Below are 21,667 nucleotides of genomic sequence, written 5' to 3' on the forward strand. Positions count from 1 at the left end.
GTTATACATATACATATATCCCCATATCTCTTCCCTGTTGCATCTCCCTCCCTCCCACCCTCCCTATCCCACCCTTCTAGCTGCTCACAAAGCACCGAGCTGATCTCCCTGTGCTATGCGACTGCTTCCCACTAGCTATCTATTTTACATTTGGTAGTGTACGTATGTCATATATACACTACCACTCTCTCACTTTGTCCCAGCTTACCCTTCCCCCTCCCCATGTCCTCAAGTCCATTTTCTAGTAGGTGTGCGTCTTTATTCCCATCTTGCGCCTAGGCTCTTCATGACCATTTTTTTTTTTTTTTTAGATTCCATATATATGTGTTAGCATACGGTATTTGTTTTTCTCTTTCTGACTTACTTCACTCTGTATGACAGACTCTAGGTCGATCTACATCACTACAAATAACTCAATTTCATTCCTTTTTATGGAGGAGTAATATTGCATTGTATATATGTGCCACATCTTCTTTATCCATTCAGGACAGGTTACTTCCATGTCCTGGCTATTGTAAATAGAGCCGCAATGAACATTGCACCACAGATCTTTATGAATTTGTTTTGGATTTTTATTTAATACTCATTCATTTGTAAAGTACATGTGTTCTTTGATTCAAGTTGAAAGTTAGTTTGTGAAGGATGCTGACATGCTGTCCTCTGTCCCTGCCTGGTAAGGCTCTGCTGAGCAGCTGCTGAGCCCTGAGTGTTGGAAAGCCACCCTAAGAGCCCTGGGCTGCTGCGCCCCAGGCTGCCAGCAGGGGGCAGCTTCTGCTGAGACCTCGGTGCTTCAAAGCTCTCCGGATGTTCTCTTGTCAGACAAGCAGGTGTGTAGCTCTTGGTCTCTGAAATTTTTGTGCATTTCTTTTCCATTTCCTTTGTAGTTTTTTTAAATTAATTTATTAAAAAAATTTTTTTTTCTTGGCTGCATTGGGTCTTTGTTGCACGCTCGGGCTTTCTCTAGTTGCAGCGAGCGGGGGCTACTCTTCCTTGCGGTGTGCGGGCTTCTCATTGCGGTGGCTTCTCTTGTTGCGGAGCACGGGCTCTAGGTGCGCAGGCTTCAGTAGTTGCGGCACACGGGTTCAGTAGTTGCAGCCTGAGGGCTCTGTGGCACACAGGCTTCAGTAGTTGTGGAGCACGGGCTTAGTTTCTCTGTGGCATGTGGGATCTTCCTGGACCAGGGATTGAACCTGTGTCCCCGACATTGGTGGGAGGATTCTTAACTACTGCGCCACCAGGGAAGCCCTATATGTTTTTTAAAAAACTGGAACACATTTAAAATTTATATCTAACAAAGCACCTTTTATCTCTAAGAGCCCTGTGTTTTCCTTTGTCAGTCATCTCCCATTCCCTCTACCCCCACCCGCCTCCTGTGGCTGGATCAGCTTTCTCTCATGCCTCAGATCTGATTCTTGCCACTCTGTTCAGGAACAGCCCAGCACCAGCCCCTGTGTGTACCTTGCCTCCCCGCCTTAGCCCTCCTGCTTCACCGGCTCCTTCGAACAGGTTTTCACGCAGTGTCCCACAGAGCTCTCAGCTTCATCAATTTTATATGATGTGGGTCCACATGAATTTAGTTGAAGAAATGGTTCCTTTGCTTTAGAAAAGGAGTTTGAAATCTGCTGATTTACTTTTCATATGCTATATACCTTTGCAACTCGATTACAAAGTCAAAGCCCTCCGTCACAGTCTACTGTAGTATTCTACTGAAAGTAGATATTCAGTAAGCATTTTTTAAACTGGTCATTCTTTTCCAGGTAATGGAGACTATACAGTGGCTCTCAAACTTTTTTTATAAGCTTCGGTTATCCACGTTGGACTTTAAAAGTTTTGGTTTATTCTCAAAATGGAGTCCTTACATGGCAGATATGAAGACACTCTTGGGCTACCTTGTAAAAAGACTGCTTGACTCAGAAATGGCCTGCTTGGCCCAAGATCCATCTGCCAGCAGCAAAACAGGTAATATGCCTTTAGTGCAACGTGGTGTTCTGACCTTCCATTAGAAGAGACTTGAATAGACACATTAAGAGATTTAAAACTTGGTGATAAATCTGTATATCTGAGTGTCATGAAGAAGAAATAGGAAATACACAGTACAAGTGTGAACCCATATATGTGTCATACCTATATTCACTTACCAGTGGGTGCTTGCTTCAGCTTGTTTCTGCCTCTCCTTTGTAAGGTGAAGTACAAAGAGATAGGTTTCAGTCTCCAGCTCTTTCTTCCTATTATTTATCACATTAAGAATGTTTAAGTTTTTATTTTTAAAAAATGCATGTTATAAAATTGTCCATGATATTGTGTTATAATAAAACTTCTTCAATTTAAGGAATTTCATTGCAGCAAATGAAAACTGAAACATGTTTAGTTATATTAAATATGTTGTTTGTATATCACCATAGGTTTATGAATATACAGATGATAAGAAGAAGATTTTCTATATAGTTATCAATGATCTTGACAAAGGGTGGACTTAATTTTTCTTAATTGAAGTATAGTTGATGTACAATATTATATAAGTAACAGGTGTATAATATAGTGACTCACAATTTTTAAAGGTTATACTCCATTTATAGTTATTATAAAATATTGGCTATATTCCCTGTGTTGTACAATATATCTCTATAGCTTATTTTATACCTAATAGTTTGTACCTCTTAATCCCCTACCCTTATATTGCCCCTCCCCCTTCCCTTTCCCCACGGTAACCACTAGTTTGTTCCCTATATCTGTGAGTCTGCTTCTTTTTTGTTATATTCACTGGTTTATTTTTTAGATTCCACGTATAAGTGGTATCATATAGTATTTGTCTTTCTCAGTCTGACTTATTTCACTTAGCATAATGCCCTCCAAACCCTCCATATGTTGCTGCATATGGAAAATTTTCATTCTTTTTTATTGTGTGTATATGTGTGTGTGTGTATGTGTGTGTGTGTGTGTGTGTGTGTGTATGCCACATCTTCTTTATCCATTCATCTGTTGAGGGACACCTAGGTTGCTTCCATATCTTGGCAATTTTAAATAATGCTGCTATGAACATTGGGGTGCATAGTATCTTTTCGAATTAGTGCTTTTTGTTTTTTTGTTTTTTTTTTGCGGTACGCGGGCCTCTCACTGTTGTGGCCTCTCCCGTTGCGGAGCACAGGCTCCGGACGCGCAGGCTCAGTGGCCATGGCTCATGGACGGGCCCAGCCGCTCCGCGGCATGTGGGATACTCCCGGACCTGGGCACGAACCCATGTTCCCTTCATCGGCAGGCAGACTCTCAACTACTGTGCCACCAGGGAAGCCCAGTGCTGTTGTTTTTTTTGGATATACACCCAGGAGTGGAATAGCTGGATCATATGGTAGTTCTATTTTTAGTTTTTTGAGAAACCTCCATACTGTTTTCCACAGTGGCTGCACCAATTTACATTCCCACCAATAGTGTAGAAGGGTTCCCTTTTCTTCACATCTTCACCAACATTTGGTATTTGTGTTCTTTTTGCTGATAGCCATTGTGACAGGTGTGAGGTGATATCTCATTGTGGTTTTGATTTGCATTTCCCTGATGATTAGCAATGTTGAGCATTTTTTCATGTGCCTGTTGGCCATCTCCATTTGATGGGCTTGTTTCTTGTCTCTAAAAATTTTGCTTTGTTTTAGTGCTAAGATCCCTACATTCAGTAATCGTCCAGCTCTTTAAGCCATGGATACTGGTTTTAGAGGACAATGAAAGGTAAATAGTTTTTCTGATATTCAAATTTCTTTGAAATTTATAGACTTAAAGTTCTGATGGTGTTTTGGTCCAGCTGATGATTCACAGATCTGATTTTAAATTTAGAGAATGCTTCTTTACAAAGTAAACTTAAGACATTTTCTGTTTGTGGAATTGTTAGTCTGATTGATCAGAGCTATTGATTTTGAAGCAAAACTGGACACTCATTTCCAGTTTTCCACAATAAAGAAGTTGAATGAGGTTGGTATTTAATTTCAGAAAAACGGATGTTGTTCTCCTGAATTAGGTTTTGATAATATAACACTGCAAAATATGAGGCAAACTTGATTTTACCTAGTATCGGTTATGTTTTTGGAACTAAGTTGGCTTTCAAATTACTGGGTGGGAATTGCTCTTTTAACATGAACTCTGCAACTAAATGAAAGCATTATTTCACAAGCATTTAAAACAGAGGTGTTGAGCTGTCCAAATGCAAGGAGTTGCCTTAGGAGTCTTTTTTCCTCTAAAAGCATACAAACAAAAGGTCCAGAATTCTGTAAGAATTACACAGTATATATATCACAGTATTTAAAGTGTTTTCATAAGTGTGAATTAATCTGATCCTGAGATTCAGAAAACTTGAATGTCTTGCTCAAATCCCACAGCTGGTGAGGGCTAGACTGGGACCAGGGTAGAGCTTTGACCGCCATGTCCAGATTGTTCGTATCATCCAGGCTGCTTCAAGAGCCCATTGAGGAAAACAGAAAAAGTTCTGGGTCTTTGCTTTTCCAGAGGGCTATCCTTAGACAATCCACAAGCTTCAGGATTTTGTGGTGACCATGAGACTGCTTACCATAATTTAGGCTTCCTGTCTATTTCCAGGAAGAACTACTGGAATTTATTTTTATATTGAACTTTCTATACCAGATTCAGAAAGTAAAAATTTCATATAAAGAGTTTTTCCTTTGGTTATTTCCTCTCTGTTCATTTTTGACCATCTTTTTTTACATGTCTTTTCACCCCCCATGCTTTAGGTAGAGAAAACTGTCTTCTAAGGCATTCGAAATGTAACCAAGATACACAAGGGATGGGTTTACGGGCATAAATTGGATGTGTTGTAAAAGGTGTTAATTTAATAGTTATTTAGATAGCACACTTCTGAAACTTAATTACATTGAATAAATGTTAGGAAGGAAAGTAAATAAAATTATATGATTGATATTAAAAGCTACAATTCACCTCCAGGAATTTACAGTTTTTAAAGTGCTCTAAATGTGTCTTAGGGCTACATAACACAGAGTTTTCTAGAACTTAGGCAAACCCCAGACTCTGGGACATACAGTAATTTAATCATAGTGTTTCCTTTCTAAGTGTGTGTTTCTTTTATTTAAAGGAGCCAACGACATTACCCCTGGCTGGAGAGTGATGCTGTGGTGGCCTCAAGCATCGTGCAGTTGTTCACTGATTGCATTGACTCATTGCACGAGAGTTTTAAAGGTAGGAAGATGTTATATCATGTCTCTGGTTAGTTTTCACTTTTCCTTAAGTAATTCAGTTAATCTTTTGCCTCTGCTTTTCTACTTTATTTACTTTTACTTTATTTGGTAGGCTGTCATCTTTGACCAAAGAAAGATCACCCGTACAATTATTTAGTGTGAAGTGTGTAACCTCTTATCTTTTTGGGGAGGTAGTGCTGAGTGTCATCAGTTATGGCTTTCTCTTTTCAAATATTGTCTTTCCCCCATGGTGAACCTTATTCTATCTTCTGTGACTTTTCACTTTTTTGGTGTGTTTTCTTCTGCTTCATTTTGGGCAAATTCTTTTTTTTTTGACCACACCGAGTGGATTGTGGGATCTTAGTTCCCCGACCAGGGATTGAACCCGCACACTTGGCAGTGAAAGTGCAGAGTCCTACTGCACTGGACTGCCAGGGAATTCCCCTGGGAAAATTCTTGAGATCTCTCTTCCAGCTTACTCCATCTCTTCAGCTATGTCTAGTCTGCTTTAAAAAAAAATCCATTGAATTTTTCATTTCAGTTTCTAGAAGTAATGTTTGTTTATAAAATTTATCCAGATCCTTTTAAAACATATTTATTTATTTTTTAAAAAATTATTTATTTATTTATTTTTGATTGTGTTGGGTCTTCATTGCTGTGTGTGCGGTCTTTCTCTAGTTGTGGCAAGCAGGGGCTACTCTTCATTGTGGTGCACTGACTTCTCATTGCGGTGGCTCATCTTTGTTGTGGAGCACAGGCTCTAGGCGTGTGGGCTTCAATAGTTGTAGCACACAGGCTCAGTAGTTGTGGTTCGCGGGCTTAGTTGCTCTGCGGCATGTGGCATCTTCCCGGACCAGGGCTCGAACCCCTGTCCCCAGCATTGGCATGTGAATTCTTAACCACTGCGCCACCAGGGAAGTCCCTATCCGATCCTTTTTGATAGCATCTTCTTTCTTTAATTTAAAATTTCAATTTTTATTATTTTAAAATGTTTAAACATACTTACTTTCCTTTATGAGCTGTATGCAGCAATTCCGTCATCTCAAGTTTCTGTTCGGGGGTGGCTCATGCTTCTGTTTGATGTTCCTTCAGAGGCTTGTTTCCTTGTGTATTTTTTAATTTTCTCTTGTGAGCCCGTATTTAGAGAGACTTTATCTGTGGAAATTCCATGAGGACTAGGATGAGGGTGTATGCCTCCAGAGAAGATCTGCATTTGTTGCCATTTGGCTCTGTGTAATTCCTTGGCTTTGGGTTTCTCACACTACACAGATACATGAAATCAAACCCCATACTCAATTACCACAATCAGCTTTCTTGCCTCCCTGACTCCCAGTCCAGGCTAAGGCAGAGAAGATCCGTTCCCCTCTCCCCTTATCTGCCCTTTCAGTGAGGGTGTAGTCCTTAGAAAATCTTGTTTTCTGTTTCCTTGTGCTGTTGAAAACCCCACATAAGCAAACAGCCCCAGGGCACCTGAGGCTTCCGCATCTGTTTAATACTCTGCTTTCCTAGTCTCTCTGACCTCTTTTCTTCCACTGAATGTATGTAGCTGTGCATTTTCAGAGTTGTTGTATTTTACTTAGTGTATCTAAATGTTTTGTATTGGGAGGCTTGTAAGGATATTAGGTCCACCCAACCCAGATTCTTGCAATAGCCTCCTAACTGTCCTTCCTATCTCATTTCTGTTCCTGCCTATTTACTAGATTGATTTTCCAAAAATTCTGTTTGTATGCTATTATATTCTTATTCAGAAACTTTTAAATGTAATAATGTTTTAGCTCAGCATTCAAATGTGTCTGGCTCAGAGCACTTCAACATTATGTGATGTTTTTTTTTATGGAAGCATTCCATTCAGCCATACTGCTCTACTCAGTGTTCCCTAAAAGTCCTTGGATCTTCCCTCTGCCACTTCTTTGCTTATGCTGATTCCACTACCTGGATGAAGCCTCGGGCCCTTTATATTCTCCTGCATGTCTGTTCATGTGCATACATTTCTCTCCTGCCTCTAAATCTTTATAGCACATTGTGGAGTTTGAATCCTTGGGAAGCAGACGCCATGATGGAGCCAGAATGCTGAGATTTATTTGGGGTACTGCCTGTGAAAATAAGAGGGAGAGGAATAAGGGTGGGCAAAGAACGCCTTCAGACCCTGGTGCAGGCCTAACACCCGTGAAAGGAGAGTAGGAAGAGTCTCAGCCTGCAGGGCAGCGCTGAGAAAGTATTGGCCAGCTGGTTAGGGAGTTCTAGTGCCAACATTCTTTTTTGAGGATCCTACCTTGGGCAGAAGCAGCCAGGTCAGTGCTTAGTTGTTGGCTGAGGGCTACCTGGGAGGAGGAAGGCCTCGACTCAGGTGCTAAAGGTGCTGTGCCCTGATCTGTGGCAAGTTCTGTTTGAAGGGAGATCTGAGTGGTGCACCCCCGTGGCTACCATGTGTTTATGTGGCACTGAGTCCTGGAGTTAACAATATGTCATCCAGTATTTTATATACAATATATATAGTAGATAGCATATCAGATAATAGACTATATATTATAATAATATGTATAAATATATATAGCAATAATATGTTATAATATAAAACAATGTATCATCCAATATTTTATATATATACAAAAATAGACTTTTTTTTAGTGTAGTTTTAGGTTCACAGCAAAACTGAGCAGAAAGCACAGAGAGTTTCCGTATACCCTTTCCTCCCTGCTCCGCATGCATAACCCCCTCCCCACCCACTATCACCATCCCCCACCAGAGTGGTACATTTGTTATAGCCGATGAACCTACACTGACACATTATTACCCAAAGTCCATAGTTTACATTAGGATTCATGCTGGGGCTTGTACATCCTCTGGGTTTGGATAAATGTATAACGATGTGTGTCTACAGAGTATCATACAGAGTAGTTTCACTGCCCTAAATATCCTTTGTGCTCTGTCTATTCATCCCTCCCCCACCCCAGCCTTTGGCAACCACTGATTTCTTTTACTTTCTGCATAGTCTTAGCTTTTCTAGAATGTCATATAGTTAGAATCATTCATTATGCAGCTTTCCAGATGGGCTTCTTTTGCTTAGCATATGCACTTAGGTTCCTCCATGTCTTTCATGACTTGATAGCTCATTTCTTCTTAGTGCTGAATAATATACCGTCGTCTGGATGTACCTCATCCAGCGTTGGTTGTTTGTTTGTTTTTAAATATTTATTTATTTATTTGGCTACGTCGGGTCTTAGTTGCACCATGCGGGATCTTTTGTTGCGGTGCGTGGGCTTCTCATTAGTTGAGGCGCACGGGCTCCAGAGCACACGGGCTCAGTAGCTGCGGTGCTCATGGGCTCTCTAGTTGTGGCGCATGGGCTCTAGAGCACATGGGCTTAGTTGTTCTCCAGTTGCCCCGCGGCATGTGGGATCTTAGTTCCCTGACCAGGGATCGAACCCACGTCCCCTGATTGGAAGGTGGATTCTTTACCACTGGACCACCAGGGAAGTCCCCATCTAGTATTTGTTGTTGTTTTTTTTTTTTTGGTGGTACGCGGGCCTCTCACTGCTGTGGCCTCTCCCGTCGCGGAGCACAGGCTCCAGACGCACAGGCCCAGCGGCCATGGGTCACGGGCCCAGCCATTCTGCAGCATGTGGGATCCTCCCAGACCGAGGCACGAGCCTGTGTCCCCTGCATTGCCAGGCGGACTCTCAACCACTGCGCCACCAGGGAAGCCCCCCATCTAGTATTTTTGATTGACTTTTTACATATCTGATCTCCTCTCGGTTCCCCCTCCCCCCCCGCCACTGTTATAAGATATAAAGTCTAGGCACAGAAACATTCTTCTTTTTATCTCTCCCCAACCCAAGACTTAGGACAGTGCCGTACTCTGAGTTGTCTACTTGATAAAAGTATTGGTTCAGTGAGTAACACATGAAATCCTAATAGCACTCACTTTTTTTTTTTTCTTTTTTTGGAAAGGTAGACTTCTAGCTGCATATTACCATCCACAACATATTTATAGTGAGACAAATATTTCAGCATAAAATTATTGTCACAAAGGCTATTATTTAGTTTCTTAGTATAAAAGGGCAGGCACTCTCACAGGCCCGTGTATATCAAATAAAAAAGTGGCCTAGGAATAGGAGAGTACACAGATAACATTAAGAATTGGCAACTCAATTCAGAGAGAGGAAACAGAAGAACTGTGCACAGCAAGATGAAGAAGTATTAAATTATAGCCTTTTAGTGAGATCGTCTGATTCAGCTCTCTGTTTTTATTGATGAGAAAAAATGAGGACCTGGAAAGCAAAATGAATTCATCTGAGGTCACAGAACTTATTTGTGTCTGGGCTGGGACTAGAGACGCTTGGTCTGGTCCTAAGAGATTACCTCCTAGACATCTTCTACGTATCCATCCTAATTTAAACAAAACTATCTTTTTTATCCATATTTAAACAAATGCTACTCTTCACCCCTGTCTTAAAAGGTTGTTAAAAGCATACGTTACTGTTTCCTGAGGACTGGGGATTGAGGGCACAGGAATGTTAGCGGTGATAAGTCGACTTATCGTGTGTTGATGCTCATTAGTCATTTTTCAAAAGTCAGTGTTGCGAAACTCCCATCAGATTTCTGCTCTCGTTGTATGTGGCTCTCTCTTCTTTGACCAAATTCCATTCCTTTGCTTAGAGCCAGAAAGTCTGAAAAAATTTGTTTCAGACTAAATGCTCCTGAGGGCACTAAAGTAATTGATACTCGTAAGGATAATACTGAGTGATTCAGGTCACAGAAGAGTGTGAAATTTGTTTTAGAGTGACTTACTTGAATGACAGTTAACAGTCTAGTTTTACTGCACCAAGGATTAAGATTTAGTCATTTGGAACATTTCCTTTTTTTTTTTTTTTAAATAAATTTATTTATTTAGGCTGTGTTGGGTCTTCGTTGTTGTGCATGAGCTTTCTGTACTTGCGGCGAGTGGGGGCTACTCTTCGTTGCGGCGCATGGGCTTCTCACTGCGGTGGCTTCTCTCGTTGCGGAGCACGGGCTCTAGGCATGTGGGCTTCAGTAGTTGTGGCTCACGGGTTCTAGAGCGCAGCCTCAGTAGTTGTGGCACGCTGGCTTAGTTTCTCCGCGGCATGTGGGGTCTTCCCGGACCAGGGATCGAACTTGTATCTCCTGCATTGGCAGGCGGATTCTTTTTTTTTCTTTTCTTTTTTTGTGGTATGCGGGTCTCTCACTGTTGTGGCCTCTCCCATTGCGGAGCACAGACTCTGGACGCGCAGGCTCAGCGGCCATGGCTCACGGGCCTAGCCGCTCCGCGCCATGTGGGATCTTCCCGGACCGGGGCATGAACCCGTGTCCCCTGAATTGGCAGGCGGACTCTCAACCATTGTGCCACCAGGGAAGCCCGGCTGGCGGATTCTTAACCACTGCACCACCAGGGAAGTCCCTGGAACATTTCCTTTTGAGGAACATTCGATTTCTCCAAGGTGCCAAGTGAATGAGGTGTCAAATGCATGAGACTGAATTTATGCTGAAGGCAACAGACTGAAGGGATGCCTAGAGTTGGTTGTGGTTGTGGAAGTGTATTTGAGTTAAAAAGTCATATATTTAGGAGTTTTAGAGAAAAACTGTTCACGCCTGCTATCTCCCTCACACCAGCTGCTCCTTCCAGTCGCCCTAGTAAGTAAATTACCGTTCTTTATTATTGCTCTGCCATCACTTTTTTCCCTGGTACGTGAAAATCTTTGAAACTGGGTAATTATTGAGAACGTTAGGTTTTTAGACTTTTAGTTCAAATTTGTGTTAATTTTTTACTTGTTTTAAAGATAAACCAAAAAGTCTTCAGCTATATTTTCTTTTTCAATTTTAGATAAGCTCTTGCCTGGTGATGACGGACCCCTTCGGTTACACCTGATACATTATTGTGAAGCATGTACAGCACCCAAAATGCCAGAGTTCATTCTGTATGCTTTTCACAGTGCCTACCAGAAACTCCCATGGAGGGACCTGCATCCTGACCAGATGCTCATGGAGGCCTTCTTCAAGGTAAACCCTTCACTCTCTATGTCACAGCCTGGCTTCTTGGGAGCAACCTGTTCACTGTGGGTTTTAGGCCCAGTTGCAGTGGGTGACAATGTGGACCCTGCCCGAATTCTGTATCGCCCAGACAGTGCTTGTGTAAAGCAGCATCCTATGGACATCGTTTCACTGTGTTAGTAGATGACTGGACAGCATTTACAGAAAACCCAGAGAAAGATTTTTGTCTGTAATATGATAGTCATCCCCTAGTCTTCGGTGATATTGTCATGTGAATACATAGTTTAATCACTTTGTCACACTCAATCTTGGCGTTTCTGTGAATGCATGTTTTTCTAGGATAGTATCATTAAAACTGCTTCTTGTTAAATGTTCTATTAAAGTAGAATGTAAATCGGTACTCAAACCATTAGTTTCTTTAAGCAGTTATGTAAGGGGATATTAGGTTGTAGGAGACAGAAGTACATTGTAACAACCAGTAATGCATCATAATCATATAAAAGACCTGAAATGGCCTGGAAAAAGTCCCTCTAAGTGTGCGGGAGTTTTTGCAGTAGAAGCAATAGTCAGAAAACGGGTACAGTAGTGTCACTTGCATACCAGTCAGGCATTTCTGTTGTTCTTAAGTTTTTGTTTTAAAAAACCCTTTAATCTTGTCTTAGCTTTTTATGATCATTTCAGTTTATTTGTTCATAGTCACCAGTTCATTTGTGTTTACTCATAACCTAATTCACATTTATTATTGAGATACGTTAAGTGCTTTTTTTTTTAAAAAAAATTATTATTTATTTGTTTATTTTTGGCTGCATTGGGTCTTCGTTGCTGTGTGTGGGCTTTCTCCAGTTGATGCAAGCGGGGGCTACTCTTCATTGTGGTGCACGGGCTTCTCATTGCAGTGGCTTCTCTTGTTGCAGAGCACGGGCTCTAGGAACATGGGCTTCAGTAGTTGTGGCACGTGGGCTCTAGAGCACAGGCTCAGTAGTTGTGGTGCATGGGCTTAGTTGCTCTGCGGCATGTGGGATCTTCCCGGACCAGGGCTCAAACCCGTGTCCCCTGCATTGGCAGGCGGATTCCCAACCACTGAGCCACCAGGGAAGTCCCTAAGTGCTTTAATTACTGCAGATCCATAGTTATTTATGACAATTAGTAAAATGTACTGCAGTCTTTTAGTGCTGTAAGTGGAGACCCCACCCACTGCTGCTCTTGTCAGCCACTCCTCTGTAGCTGAGCTCTAAGGAAAGCTGAGGACAGTCATCTTAGTGAAATACAAAGTTAAGAATGATTTTATAGCTAGGTTTAGACTATGAGACAGGCACAAAGTAGGTATTCATCATCATTATGAATATGGAATTGAACCTTTGTTTAACGAGCTGTAAGAGAGTGTTTAAGTAAGAGCGCAGCTTTAGCTATATGACAGATTAAATAGAATGGTCTATTAAGGGGTGCTATAGACTTTGTATCTCTAGGAGTTTTAGTCTAATGATAGATGACTTTGCCCGGCCCAGAAGCTGGGAACCTTTCTGTTGCATGAGTCTTGCTGGCATAGTAAAGTATGTTTGTGAGGGGGTTGAGGGTGAAGATAGAGAACAAATTATAAAGGAGGATGGAGATCATTTTCTAAAAGGGAAAATGAGCAAATAGCATGATATAATGATGGTACTAATTGGAAGACATGAATCATCAAATTCCACTGATTGCGATTTTATAAATGGAGTTGAGCTTTTTAATCTTCTTTTTAAAGGAAAAATTTATAGCTAGCCATGTTTTATTTTAAACAGACTTGAAATAGGCTTATAAGAGATAACTTTGATATTGATTATATACTTTAAAATACATTTGCCCCCCATCCCCGCTATATTTTAAATGGGATAATTAAACATTATGTAGTCATCAAAAATTATAAAGACTAATGATATGGGGATATATTTATAACACAACATTATACAAAAAAGGCCATATAAAATTATATGTGCTAATATAGTAGGTCTCAAAGTATGGTCCTAGGGCCAGCAACATCAGTACCACCTGGGAACTTGTTAGGAAGACAAATTCCTGTTCCTACTCCAGATGCAGGGCATTAAAAATTCTATGGGTACCCCCCCAACCCCCATCCCACGCAAGTCCTCCAGGTGGTTCTGATGCACGCTCGGCTTTGGGAACCAGTGACTAGTAGATATATCACCTTTGTCTTGCCCAGCACATCTGAGGACTGTGGTAGGCTCCCCTGAGCACCAGTGACTTACTGTGGCAGGGATTTGCCACCCTGGCTGGAGCTAGGGAAGATCATTCCTTTCCTGTTAAGAATTAGTGGAATAGGGACTTCCCTGGTGGTGCAGTGGTTAAGAATCGCCTGCCAATGCACAGGACACAGGTTGGATCCCTGGTCTGGGAAGATCCCACATGCTGCGGAGCAGCTAAGCCCATGCTCCACAACTACCGAGCCAGTGTTCTAGAGCCCGCGAGCCACAGCTACTGAGCCTGCGTGCCACAACTACTGAAGCCTGTGCGCCTAGAGCCCGTGCTCTGCAACAAGAGAAGACACCGCAATGAAAAGCCCATGCACGGCGACGAAGAGTAGCCCCCACTCACCGCAACTAGAGAAAGCCCGCACGGAGCCACAAAGACCCAACGCAGCCAAAAATCAAAATCAAAAAAAAAAAAAAAGAATTAGTGGAATAAATAATGAACTCCAAACAAGCTGAAAGGTGTGCCATACATTGAACATGGAAGGAAAAATATTATAATCTAAATTTCTGAGGGCAGAAGGGTTATGAATGATTTTTATAATCTGGGAAAAAAGTATAATTTAAAAGATATATAATTTAGAAAACATTGGTTTCTATACATTTTTAGGATATATAGCTAAAAACATTGTTTCCTTTTAGGTGGAACGAGGAAGCCCCAAGAGCTGCTTCTTGTTTTTGGGGTCTGTCCTCTGTGAAGTCAACTGGGTCAGTGTGCTCTCTGATGCCTGGAATCCCAGTCCCCACCCAGAGACCCGGAGCATGATTGTCTGCCTCCTTTTCATGATGATTTTATTGGCAAAGGAAGATCAACTGGTGGATCAAACAGTAAGTTTGGAGAGCCTGTGATAAAGACTTGGCAGGGCTTTCTAGATCCTCACTCTGTATGAAGTTGTGGTTTTTAAGTTGTTTCCCTCGTGCCTCTTTCAGTGTGAATATATGCATGGCATACGGGATGTGCCTTCAACTAGGTGTCTGATTTTCTTTTTTTTTGCGGTACGCGGGCCTCTCACTGTTGTGGCCTCTCCTGTTGTGGAGCACAGGCTCCAGACACGCGGGCTCAGAGGCCATGGCTTACGGGCCCAGCCGCTCCACGGCATGTGGGATCTTCCTGGACCGGGGCACGAACCCGTGTCCCCTGCATCGGCAGGCGGACTCTCAACCACTGTGCCACCAGGGAAGCCCGGTGTCTGATTTTCTTATATAGTTCATAGTCTAAGGGAACCACATCAAATATAAAAATCAATTTCAATTTACATCTCCTTAATTGCTTGTTCTACCACCAGATCATAGAGTTCCTTTGAAAATTGGGTTCTGAATACTTATAAATCTTAATGTGTTTTGCCAAAACTTTGGTTATTACTTTCACGAGTACTCCTAACTTGAGAGATGCATATTTCTGGAAAAAATGGGAGCTCTGGAACTAAAGGAATGTGTGTTTCATTTTTAGGATTCTCCTCTACTTACTCTCCTTGGACAGACAAGCTCACTCTCGTGGCATCTTGTGGATGTTGTGTCATATCAGAGTGTGCTAGGTTATTTCAGCAGCCATTACCAGCCATCCATCATCCTGGCAAAGGAATCTTCTGCTGAGTTAATTGTGAAGCTCCTAAAAGTGTCTGCAGGTCTTTCCGTTCCTACTGACAGCCAGAAACATCTTGTGAGTTAAGTGGGTCCTTTAGAAGGCAGAGTGTTCTTTAGGGCTGGTAGTAGTGTAAGTGCTACTGAGGACTGTCTCGAATCCTGCGAATGGCTCAGTAGAAAAAGTTGGAGGATGTATATCATTTTGGCCTCTTGGGTCTTTCAGTTTCGTTTATTTCTTCTGGTAAGCCTTTACCTACTAGCAGTGTCACATGCTAACGAGGTGAAAAGGATTGAGGGCCGACAGTGAGCTGTGGGTTTACTGATTTGAATGTCATTGGCAGCAGAATGGCAGCAAGTTATGAGCATGAGTTTGAGGTCTGACAAACTCAAATCCCCAACTCACTGCCATTCTGACCTTGGTTTTCTCACCTGAATTGGAAATAATAATACCTTGCCTTCAAAGTGTTGTGAGGATTAGATCAGAAAATGAACATAAAAGTTTTTGGAAAAGTTCCTGGCAAGTACTTAGTGTGTAGTTAATGTTGTTATTAATGTAGTAAAAACTACTACTGGGATTTGGGAGAACATGGGTTCTGGTCTAAGTATTACCAAAGATTTTTATTTCCCCAACACAGGGTCTGTCCTCATATGACTCACTGCTCTGTCCTCTCCCAGTGCAGTGCTGTGCTCCCAGGGAATATCCAGTTAACACTGCATGCACGGATTCATTTGAATGATCTTTTTTTATTGTCAGGATGCAGTTCCAAAATGCCGAGCCTTCACTCACCAGATGGTACAATTCCTCAGCTCCCTGGAACAAAATGGAAAAATCACGTTAGCAGTCCTTGAACAGGAAATGTGTAAGCTCTTGGATGATATCATTGTTTTTAAACCACCTGGTAAGTGACTATGGTGGAGTCATGTATTCACTCAGTAAATGAGTTCCTGCTGTGTATAAGGCATCTTGAGATCAGGAAGATGGTCGGGACACTGTCATTCCTGTTTGCAGAGAAGCAGTGGTCAGAGAGATGACTGGACCATAGGGACACTTGTCATCTCAGCACTGGCCAGGGTGGGGTGGCATGAATGGTAAGAACTTGAGGAGGCATAGACACTGTCAGTTGCTGGTGAGAGGTTAACTGGACTGAGGGCTAAGTTAGGTGACTAGATATAGTGATTAGGAGATAACCAGAGACCATCCATCGAGCAGCATTCCTGGATGTTTTGGCTCCTAACTGGGAGGGCACTTCAGAATCACCTGTAGGCTTGTAAAGAAACTTCATATGAGAACCTGTGCTCCTAGCAGTTTGGTGGACTGGACATCCTGATTGCCTCTCCTGCCGAAAACAACTAAGGATGCTGGATAAAATGTTTTTAAGAAACCCAAAATTAAACGTATTGACAAGGTGGCAGAAAATCTCAGAAGTCAGAAACTAAGTAAAAGGAGGAACCCATAAAAGTAGATGGAGTACTGAGGCTGGCTTTTACCTTGAAGGCTTTTGCTGACACGCCTTAGATTAGGGGAGATGATAAAGCCCAGGGCCTGCCTAAGATGGTAGCCTGAAAGGACCTCCTGTGCATTACCACACAGGGTGGCATACTCAGGGTAAGGATGAGTTAGAAATGAACCTGCCCTGAGAAAGGAAGACAACAATCCTTAGATTCATTAAACCCAGCAAATCCCAAGCAAGGTAGATAGAAAGAAATTCACCCCTGTACACACTGTAGTGAAAGTGCAGATGCACCGGGGTCAAAGGAACAACATTCAACATTTACAAGGACAGCCGGCTTCTCATTGGCAACAGAGGAAGCTGTAAGATAGTGGAATAACACCTTCAATGTGCTGTGAGGAGATGACTTGTAACCTGGGATTGCAAACTAAGAAGAACCATCTTTCAAAGATGAGGGTGAAATAAAGATGTTTTCCTTGAAACCTGAGCGTGTTTGTCCCAGTGGATATCACTAAAGGAAGTACTAAATAAAGCATGTTCTTTAGGTAGAAGAAGAGTGATCACAAGTGAAAGGCTTGAATTGCAAGAAGGAAAAGTAAGCAGAGAAAGTAGTGAAATGTGGGTAAATATAAACAAAAACTGCCTGTATAAAACTACAGTAATCATCATTTAGGGGTTTAAAAAGCAAAAGCTAACATTAAATTATATGACCACAAATATATGTAAGTTAAGAAGGAGGTTGAGTTAAAAGCATTCTAAGGTTTTAATATTGTTTGAGGGGGGTCAAGAGATTGATTAAATTTATGTCTTCATAGAATATGAATGGTAAAAATTCTAAGCAATTCACCAAAAGAATAGAAATAAAATATGTAAGTTCTAAGTTAGTAGAAGGAGATAAGGATTGGCCAGGACTTCCCTGGTGGCACAGTGGTTAAGAATCCGTCTGCCAATGCAGGGGACACGGGTTTGATCCTTGGTCCAGGAAGATCCCACATGCCACGGAGCAGCTAAGCCCATGCGCCACAACTAGTGAGCCTCTGCTCTAGAGCCTGCGAGCCACAACTACTGAGCCCACGTGCCACAACTGCTGAAGCCTGCGCGCCTAGAGCCCATGCTCTGCAGCAAGAGAGGCCACCACAATGAGAAGCCCATGCACCGCAATGAAGAGTAGCCCCCGCTCTCCGCAACTAGAGAAAGCCCGCACACAGCAATGAGGACCCATTGCAGCCAAAAAATAAATTAATTAATTAAATTTAAAAAAAAAAGGATTGGCCAAATTTTGTTCAATCCAAAGAAGGCAAGAAACATGGAGAAGGTAAGAAAAATAGCCAAAATAAAAAGATAAAATTTAAATATATCGGTAAATGTAAATGGACTGATGCTCAGGTTAAAAGATGAAGATTGTCAGACTGGATTAATAATCAACAACATCCAGTTTTTTATGTATTTATTTTTTAAAATTTTATTTTAGTTGTGGCACACGGGCTTAGTTGCTCCGTGGCCTGTGGGATCCTCCCGGTCCAGGGCTTGAACCTGTGTCCCCTGCACTGGCAGGTGGTGTCCCAACCACTGCACCACAAGGGAAGCCCCAACATCCAGTTTTAAGCTGTTTATAAGAAGTATATCTAAAGCATAGGATATAGAAAGCTTTCTACAAGGCAGTCACATTAGATATTAAAATAGAAAGCTGGTACAGCTATATCAGTATGAGACAGATAGGACTGTAAGGCAGAAAGCATTACCAAGCCAGACAATCTCTTGTGTGTGTTCCTGCCCTGAAGTTGCATGAAAAACACATATATACATAAAAAACACATATTACTTACATAAATAAGAAAAAAGCATTATTAAAAATGAAGAGAGTCGTTGGAAATTGATACAAGGTTCAATTCACCAGGAAGAAAATGCATAAGGTGAAAATTGACAGAACTAGGAAGAGAAATGTCAAATTTGCTCACAGTGAGGGATTTTGACCCATGTCTCACAGTAACTGATGGATCAGGTAGACAGAAAATCAGTAAGACCATAGGATGTCTGAATAGCACAGCTGGATGTAATGAGTATGTAGAGAATAATATACCTTGTTAAGTCCAGAATGCACACCATATCAGTCTCACATTGAACAGTTAAGAAACTTGACCCATTACTAGGGTTAAAGCACATCTCAATCAATCCCAGAGGACTGGTATCAGATAGACCACACATTCTAACCACAGTGCAATGAACTTAAAAATCAGTAACAAAATATAACCAGGAGGGAAAAAACTATACATTGGAAATTAAGAAGCAAATTTTTAAATAACTGATGACCAAAGGAACAATAACAACAGAAATTTAAAATATTTAGAACTGTATTAATAAAATAGAGCATCAAAACTTGGGGATTCAGCTAAAGTGAAACTTAATTTCATGGCCTTAAATGTTTATATTAAAATTTCTAAAAGCTGAAAATTAATTAGATAAACACTGAGCTTAAGAAATTATAAAAAGAACCACAAAATATAACCAAAATCTGCTTAGAAAGAAAGAGATAATAAAGAGAAGATAAATAGGAGGAGACTAAGGGTGAACAATGAAACTGGTAAATGTATAGGAAAATCTAAATGAAATCTGACTCTATAAAACAGTAATAGTAATGTGTTGTTGGGTTATGGTAACAGTAGGGAAGGTAATAGGAAATTAGCATTGTCTGGGAACCAGTTAACATCAGACTTTGAAAAATCAAGAATGCATGTTGTAATTTGTAAGATAACCACTATGAAAATGTTAAAAGAATATTGAAGAGAGAAAAAGGAATGTAGAATTGGAGGGAGAAATTGGAAGCATATAGTAAGATAGTAGATTTAGACCCACTCACATCAGTAATTACATTAACTATGAATGACTAAGATTGTCACACTGGATAAAATAAGGAAGAAAAAGACAATCCAGTAAAAAAAATGAACAAGACCCTTAAATTGACATTCTACAAAAGAGAATATTCAAATAACCAATAAACATATGAAAACATGCTAAACCTTGTTAATATTTAGGGAAATGCAAATTAAGAACTTGATGGCATACTCTATCACATCCACCAGAATAGCTAAAATTAAAAAGTTTTCAGTACCAGATGTTGGTGAGGATGTGGATCAGTGTTAACTCTCATATCCTGCTGATCACAGAGTAAATTGGTACAACCATTTTTAAATGTTTGACATCATCTACTAGTTTGCATATCCCTCGGCTTGGGATATGCAAACTAGTTAAAAAAAAGAAAGAAGAATTAGCAGGCAATACTGGAGAAATTGATTTAGAGTTGGTCATATGTACTGGGCCATGAAGATTGAATAATATAGCCAGGCAAAGGAGTGAAGGGCGTTCTAGAAAGATCTTAATCAGAAGAGTGATGGGATCAGTTCTGGTTTTTAAGAACAACATTTGTTGGCTGTGTTGATGATGAATGGGAAGGGGAGAGGCTGCGCTCTATTAGGAGGCTTATTGCAATCATTTTTTGTTCCCATGAATCATAACTAAAAGATAGATTAAAATCACTATTCACAGATGCAAACTGTTATATATAGAATGGATAAACAACAAGGTCCTACTCTATAGTACAGGGAACTAAATTCAATATCCCGTGGCAAACCATAATGGAAAAGAATATGAAAAAAAGTATATATGTATATATGTATAACTGAGTTACTTTGCTGTATAGCAGTAATTAACACAACATTGTAAATCAACTGTACTTCAATAACAAAATAAAATTTTTTTAAAAATCAGAAAAAAAATTTATTCACCTGGAATTCAGAGATAAGGCCTTTATTACCAAGAATATTTATACATAAAAAAGTAGATTCACACACATATAGTGCTTTAAAAATTCCTTGCTTGATAATCAGTATATCTTATGATAACATTAAGTTAGGGTTTATTGTACACTGTGCAAGTGGGTGAATTTGGTTTGATGGGTGTGATAAGACCTCCCCACTCGCGTTGACATAAATACCAAAGCCTTGAGGTGAGAAAGCCACAATTCTATTCCCTTAAAACAATGAACCCAACTCAAGGAGAATTAGAAATAGTTGGCAAAAATTATGCCTGATGAAGGGAATTCCCTGGCTGTCCAGTGGCTAAGGCCCTGCAGTTTGACTGCCGAGGGCCGCGGGTTCAATCCCTGGTCGGGAAACTAAAATCCCGCAAGCTGCACGGCACAGCCAGAAAAGAAAACACAAATAAAAATAAAGTGTACAATTCAAAAATTATGCCTGATGAATAGTTACCTCAACACACCCTCAGTGAAAAATATTTTCTGTTCTTGGATGTGAAGAAGGAATCTACCTCAGTCACTTTATTTGCAGTTCTCTTTTAAAATGAATTTGCTCTTTTTCTTGTGTTGTATTCTTTTTTTCACCTTTTAATATTTTGGAAAGACCCAGTCTGTCCATTTTTCTTATTTAAAAAACAAAGAAATAAAAGAGCTGCTGTTAGGAGTCTGTAAAAAGGTTTTTCCTTTCCTTACTTTTATATTTAGTTTTAAATAATAACCTTCATTGTGTGTAAATCATTCTAGAATTATTTACAACTTTGGCATTGGTAGGGGTGGAGGTACTGTTTCTAATTAGTTTACCAAATGACTCCTGAGATCTATGTATTTTGTCTATTTATTAAAGTATCACTTGGTCACACGCTGTAACCAGGGATCTCGCAGTAGTTCCTGCTTTGCTCTTACAAAGTATGTATGTGCCACATCCTATCCTTAAAAGCTAAACACAGAAGGATTTTCCTTCTGGCCCCTGGAGAGTAGCTAGTTTGAAGCACCATTGTTCCCTTTATCACATTCACATCGTCATACCAGCAGCCTTTTGCAAACGTGTTGGCTTTGTTCCCCTTCAGATCTGGACAGCCAGACCCGCCACATGGCCCTCAGCAGCCTCTTTATGGAAGTCCTAATGATGATGAACAATGCAACTATCCCAACAGCAGAGTTCCTCCGAGGCAGTATCCAGACCTGGATTGGGCAGAAAGTGCATGGGCTGGTGGTTCTGCCCCTGTTAACAGCCGCCTGCCAGAGCCTGGCTTCCGTCCGCCACATGGCCGAGACGACGGAAGCCTGCATCACTGCTTACTTCAAAGAGGGTAAGAGGACCGTCATGTCAGGCTCTCAGTAGACCCATCTTTTCCAAGGAAGATTAAAGCTTTGTCT

The 21,667-nt window shown here is 40.9% G+C and overlaps 1 protein-coding gene across 1 annotated transcript in view; it reads left to right on the plus strand.

Moving 5' to 3' along the window:
* EPG5 (ectopic P-granules 5 autophagy tethering factor) overlaps positions 1 to 21,667 on the plus strand; it is a 127,338-nt gene that overhangs the window by 97,482 nt on the left and 8,189 nt on the right. Inside the window, exons 32-40 of the mRNA XM_060120785.1 lie at positions 679 to 827; positions 1,758 to 1,959; positions 3,645 to 3,717; positions 5,090 to 5,193; positions 11,035 to 11,210; positions 14,087 to 14,272; positions 14,895 to 15,104; positions 15,783 to 15,927; positions 21,358 to 21,600. Coding sequence (XP_059976768.1) covers positions 679 to 827; positions 1,758 to 1,959; positions 3,645 to 3,717; positions 5,090 to 5,193; positions 11,035 to 11,210; positions 14,087 to 14,272; positions 14,895 to 15,104; positions 15,783 to 15,927; positions 21,358 to 21,600 — 1,488 coding nt within the window. The remainder of the gene's footprint in view (positions 1 to 678; positions 828 to 1,757; positions 1,960 to 3,644; positions 3,718 to 5,089; positions 5,194 to 11,034; positions 11,211 to 14,086; positions 14,273 to 14,894; positions 15,105 to 15,782; positions 15,928 to 21,357; positions 21,601 to 21,667) is intronic.

This window comes from Lagenorhynchus albirostris, chromosome 14, assembly GCF_949774975.1.
Source record: "Lagenorhynchus albirostris chromosome 14, mLagAlb1.1, whole genome shotgun sequence".
Taxonomy (NCBI): Eukaryota; Metazoa; Chordata; class Mammalia; order Artiodactyla; family Delphinidae; genus Lagenorhynchus; species Lagenorhynchus albirostris.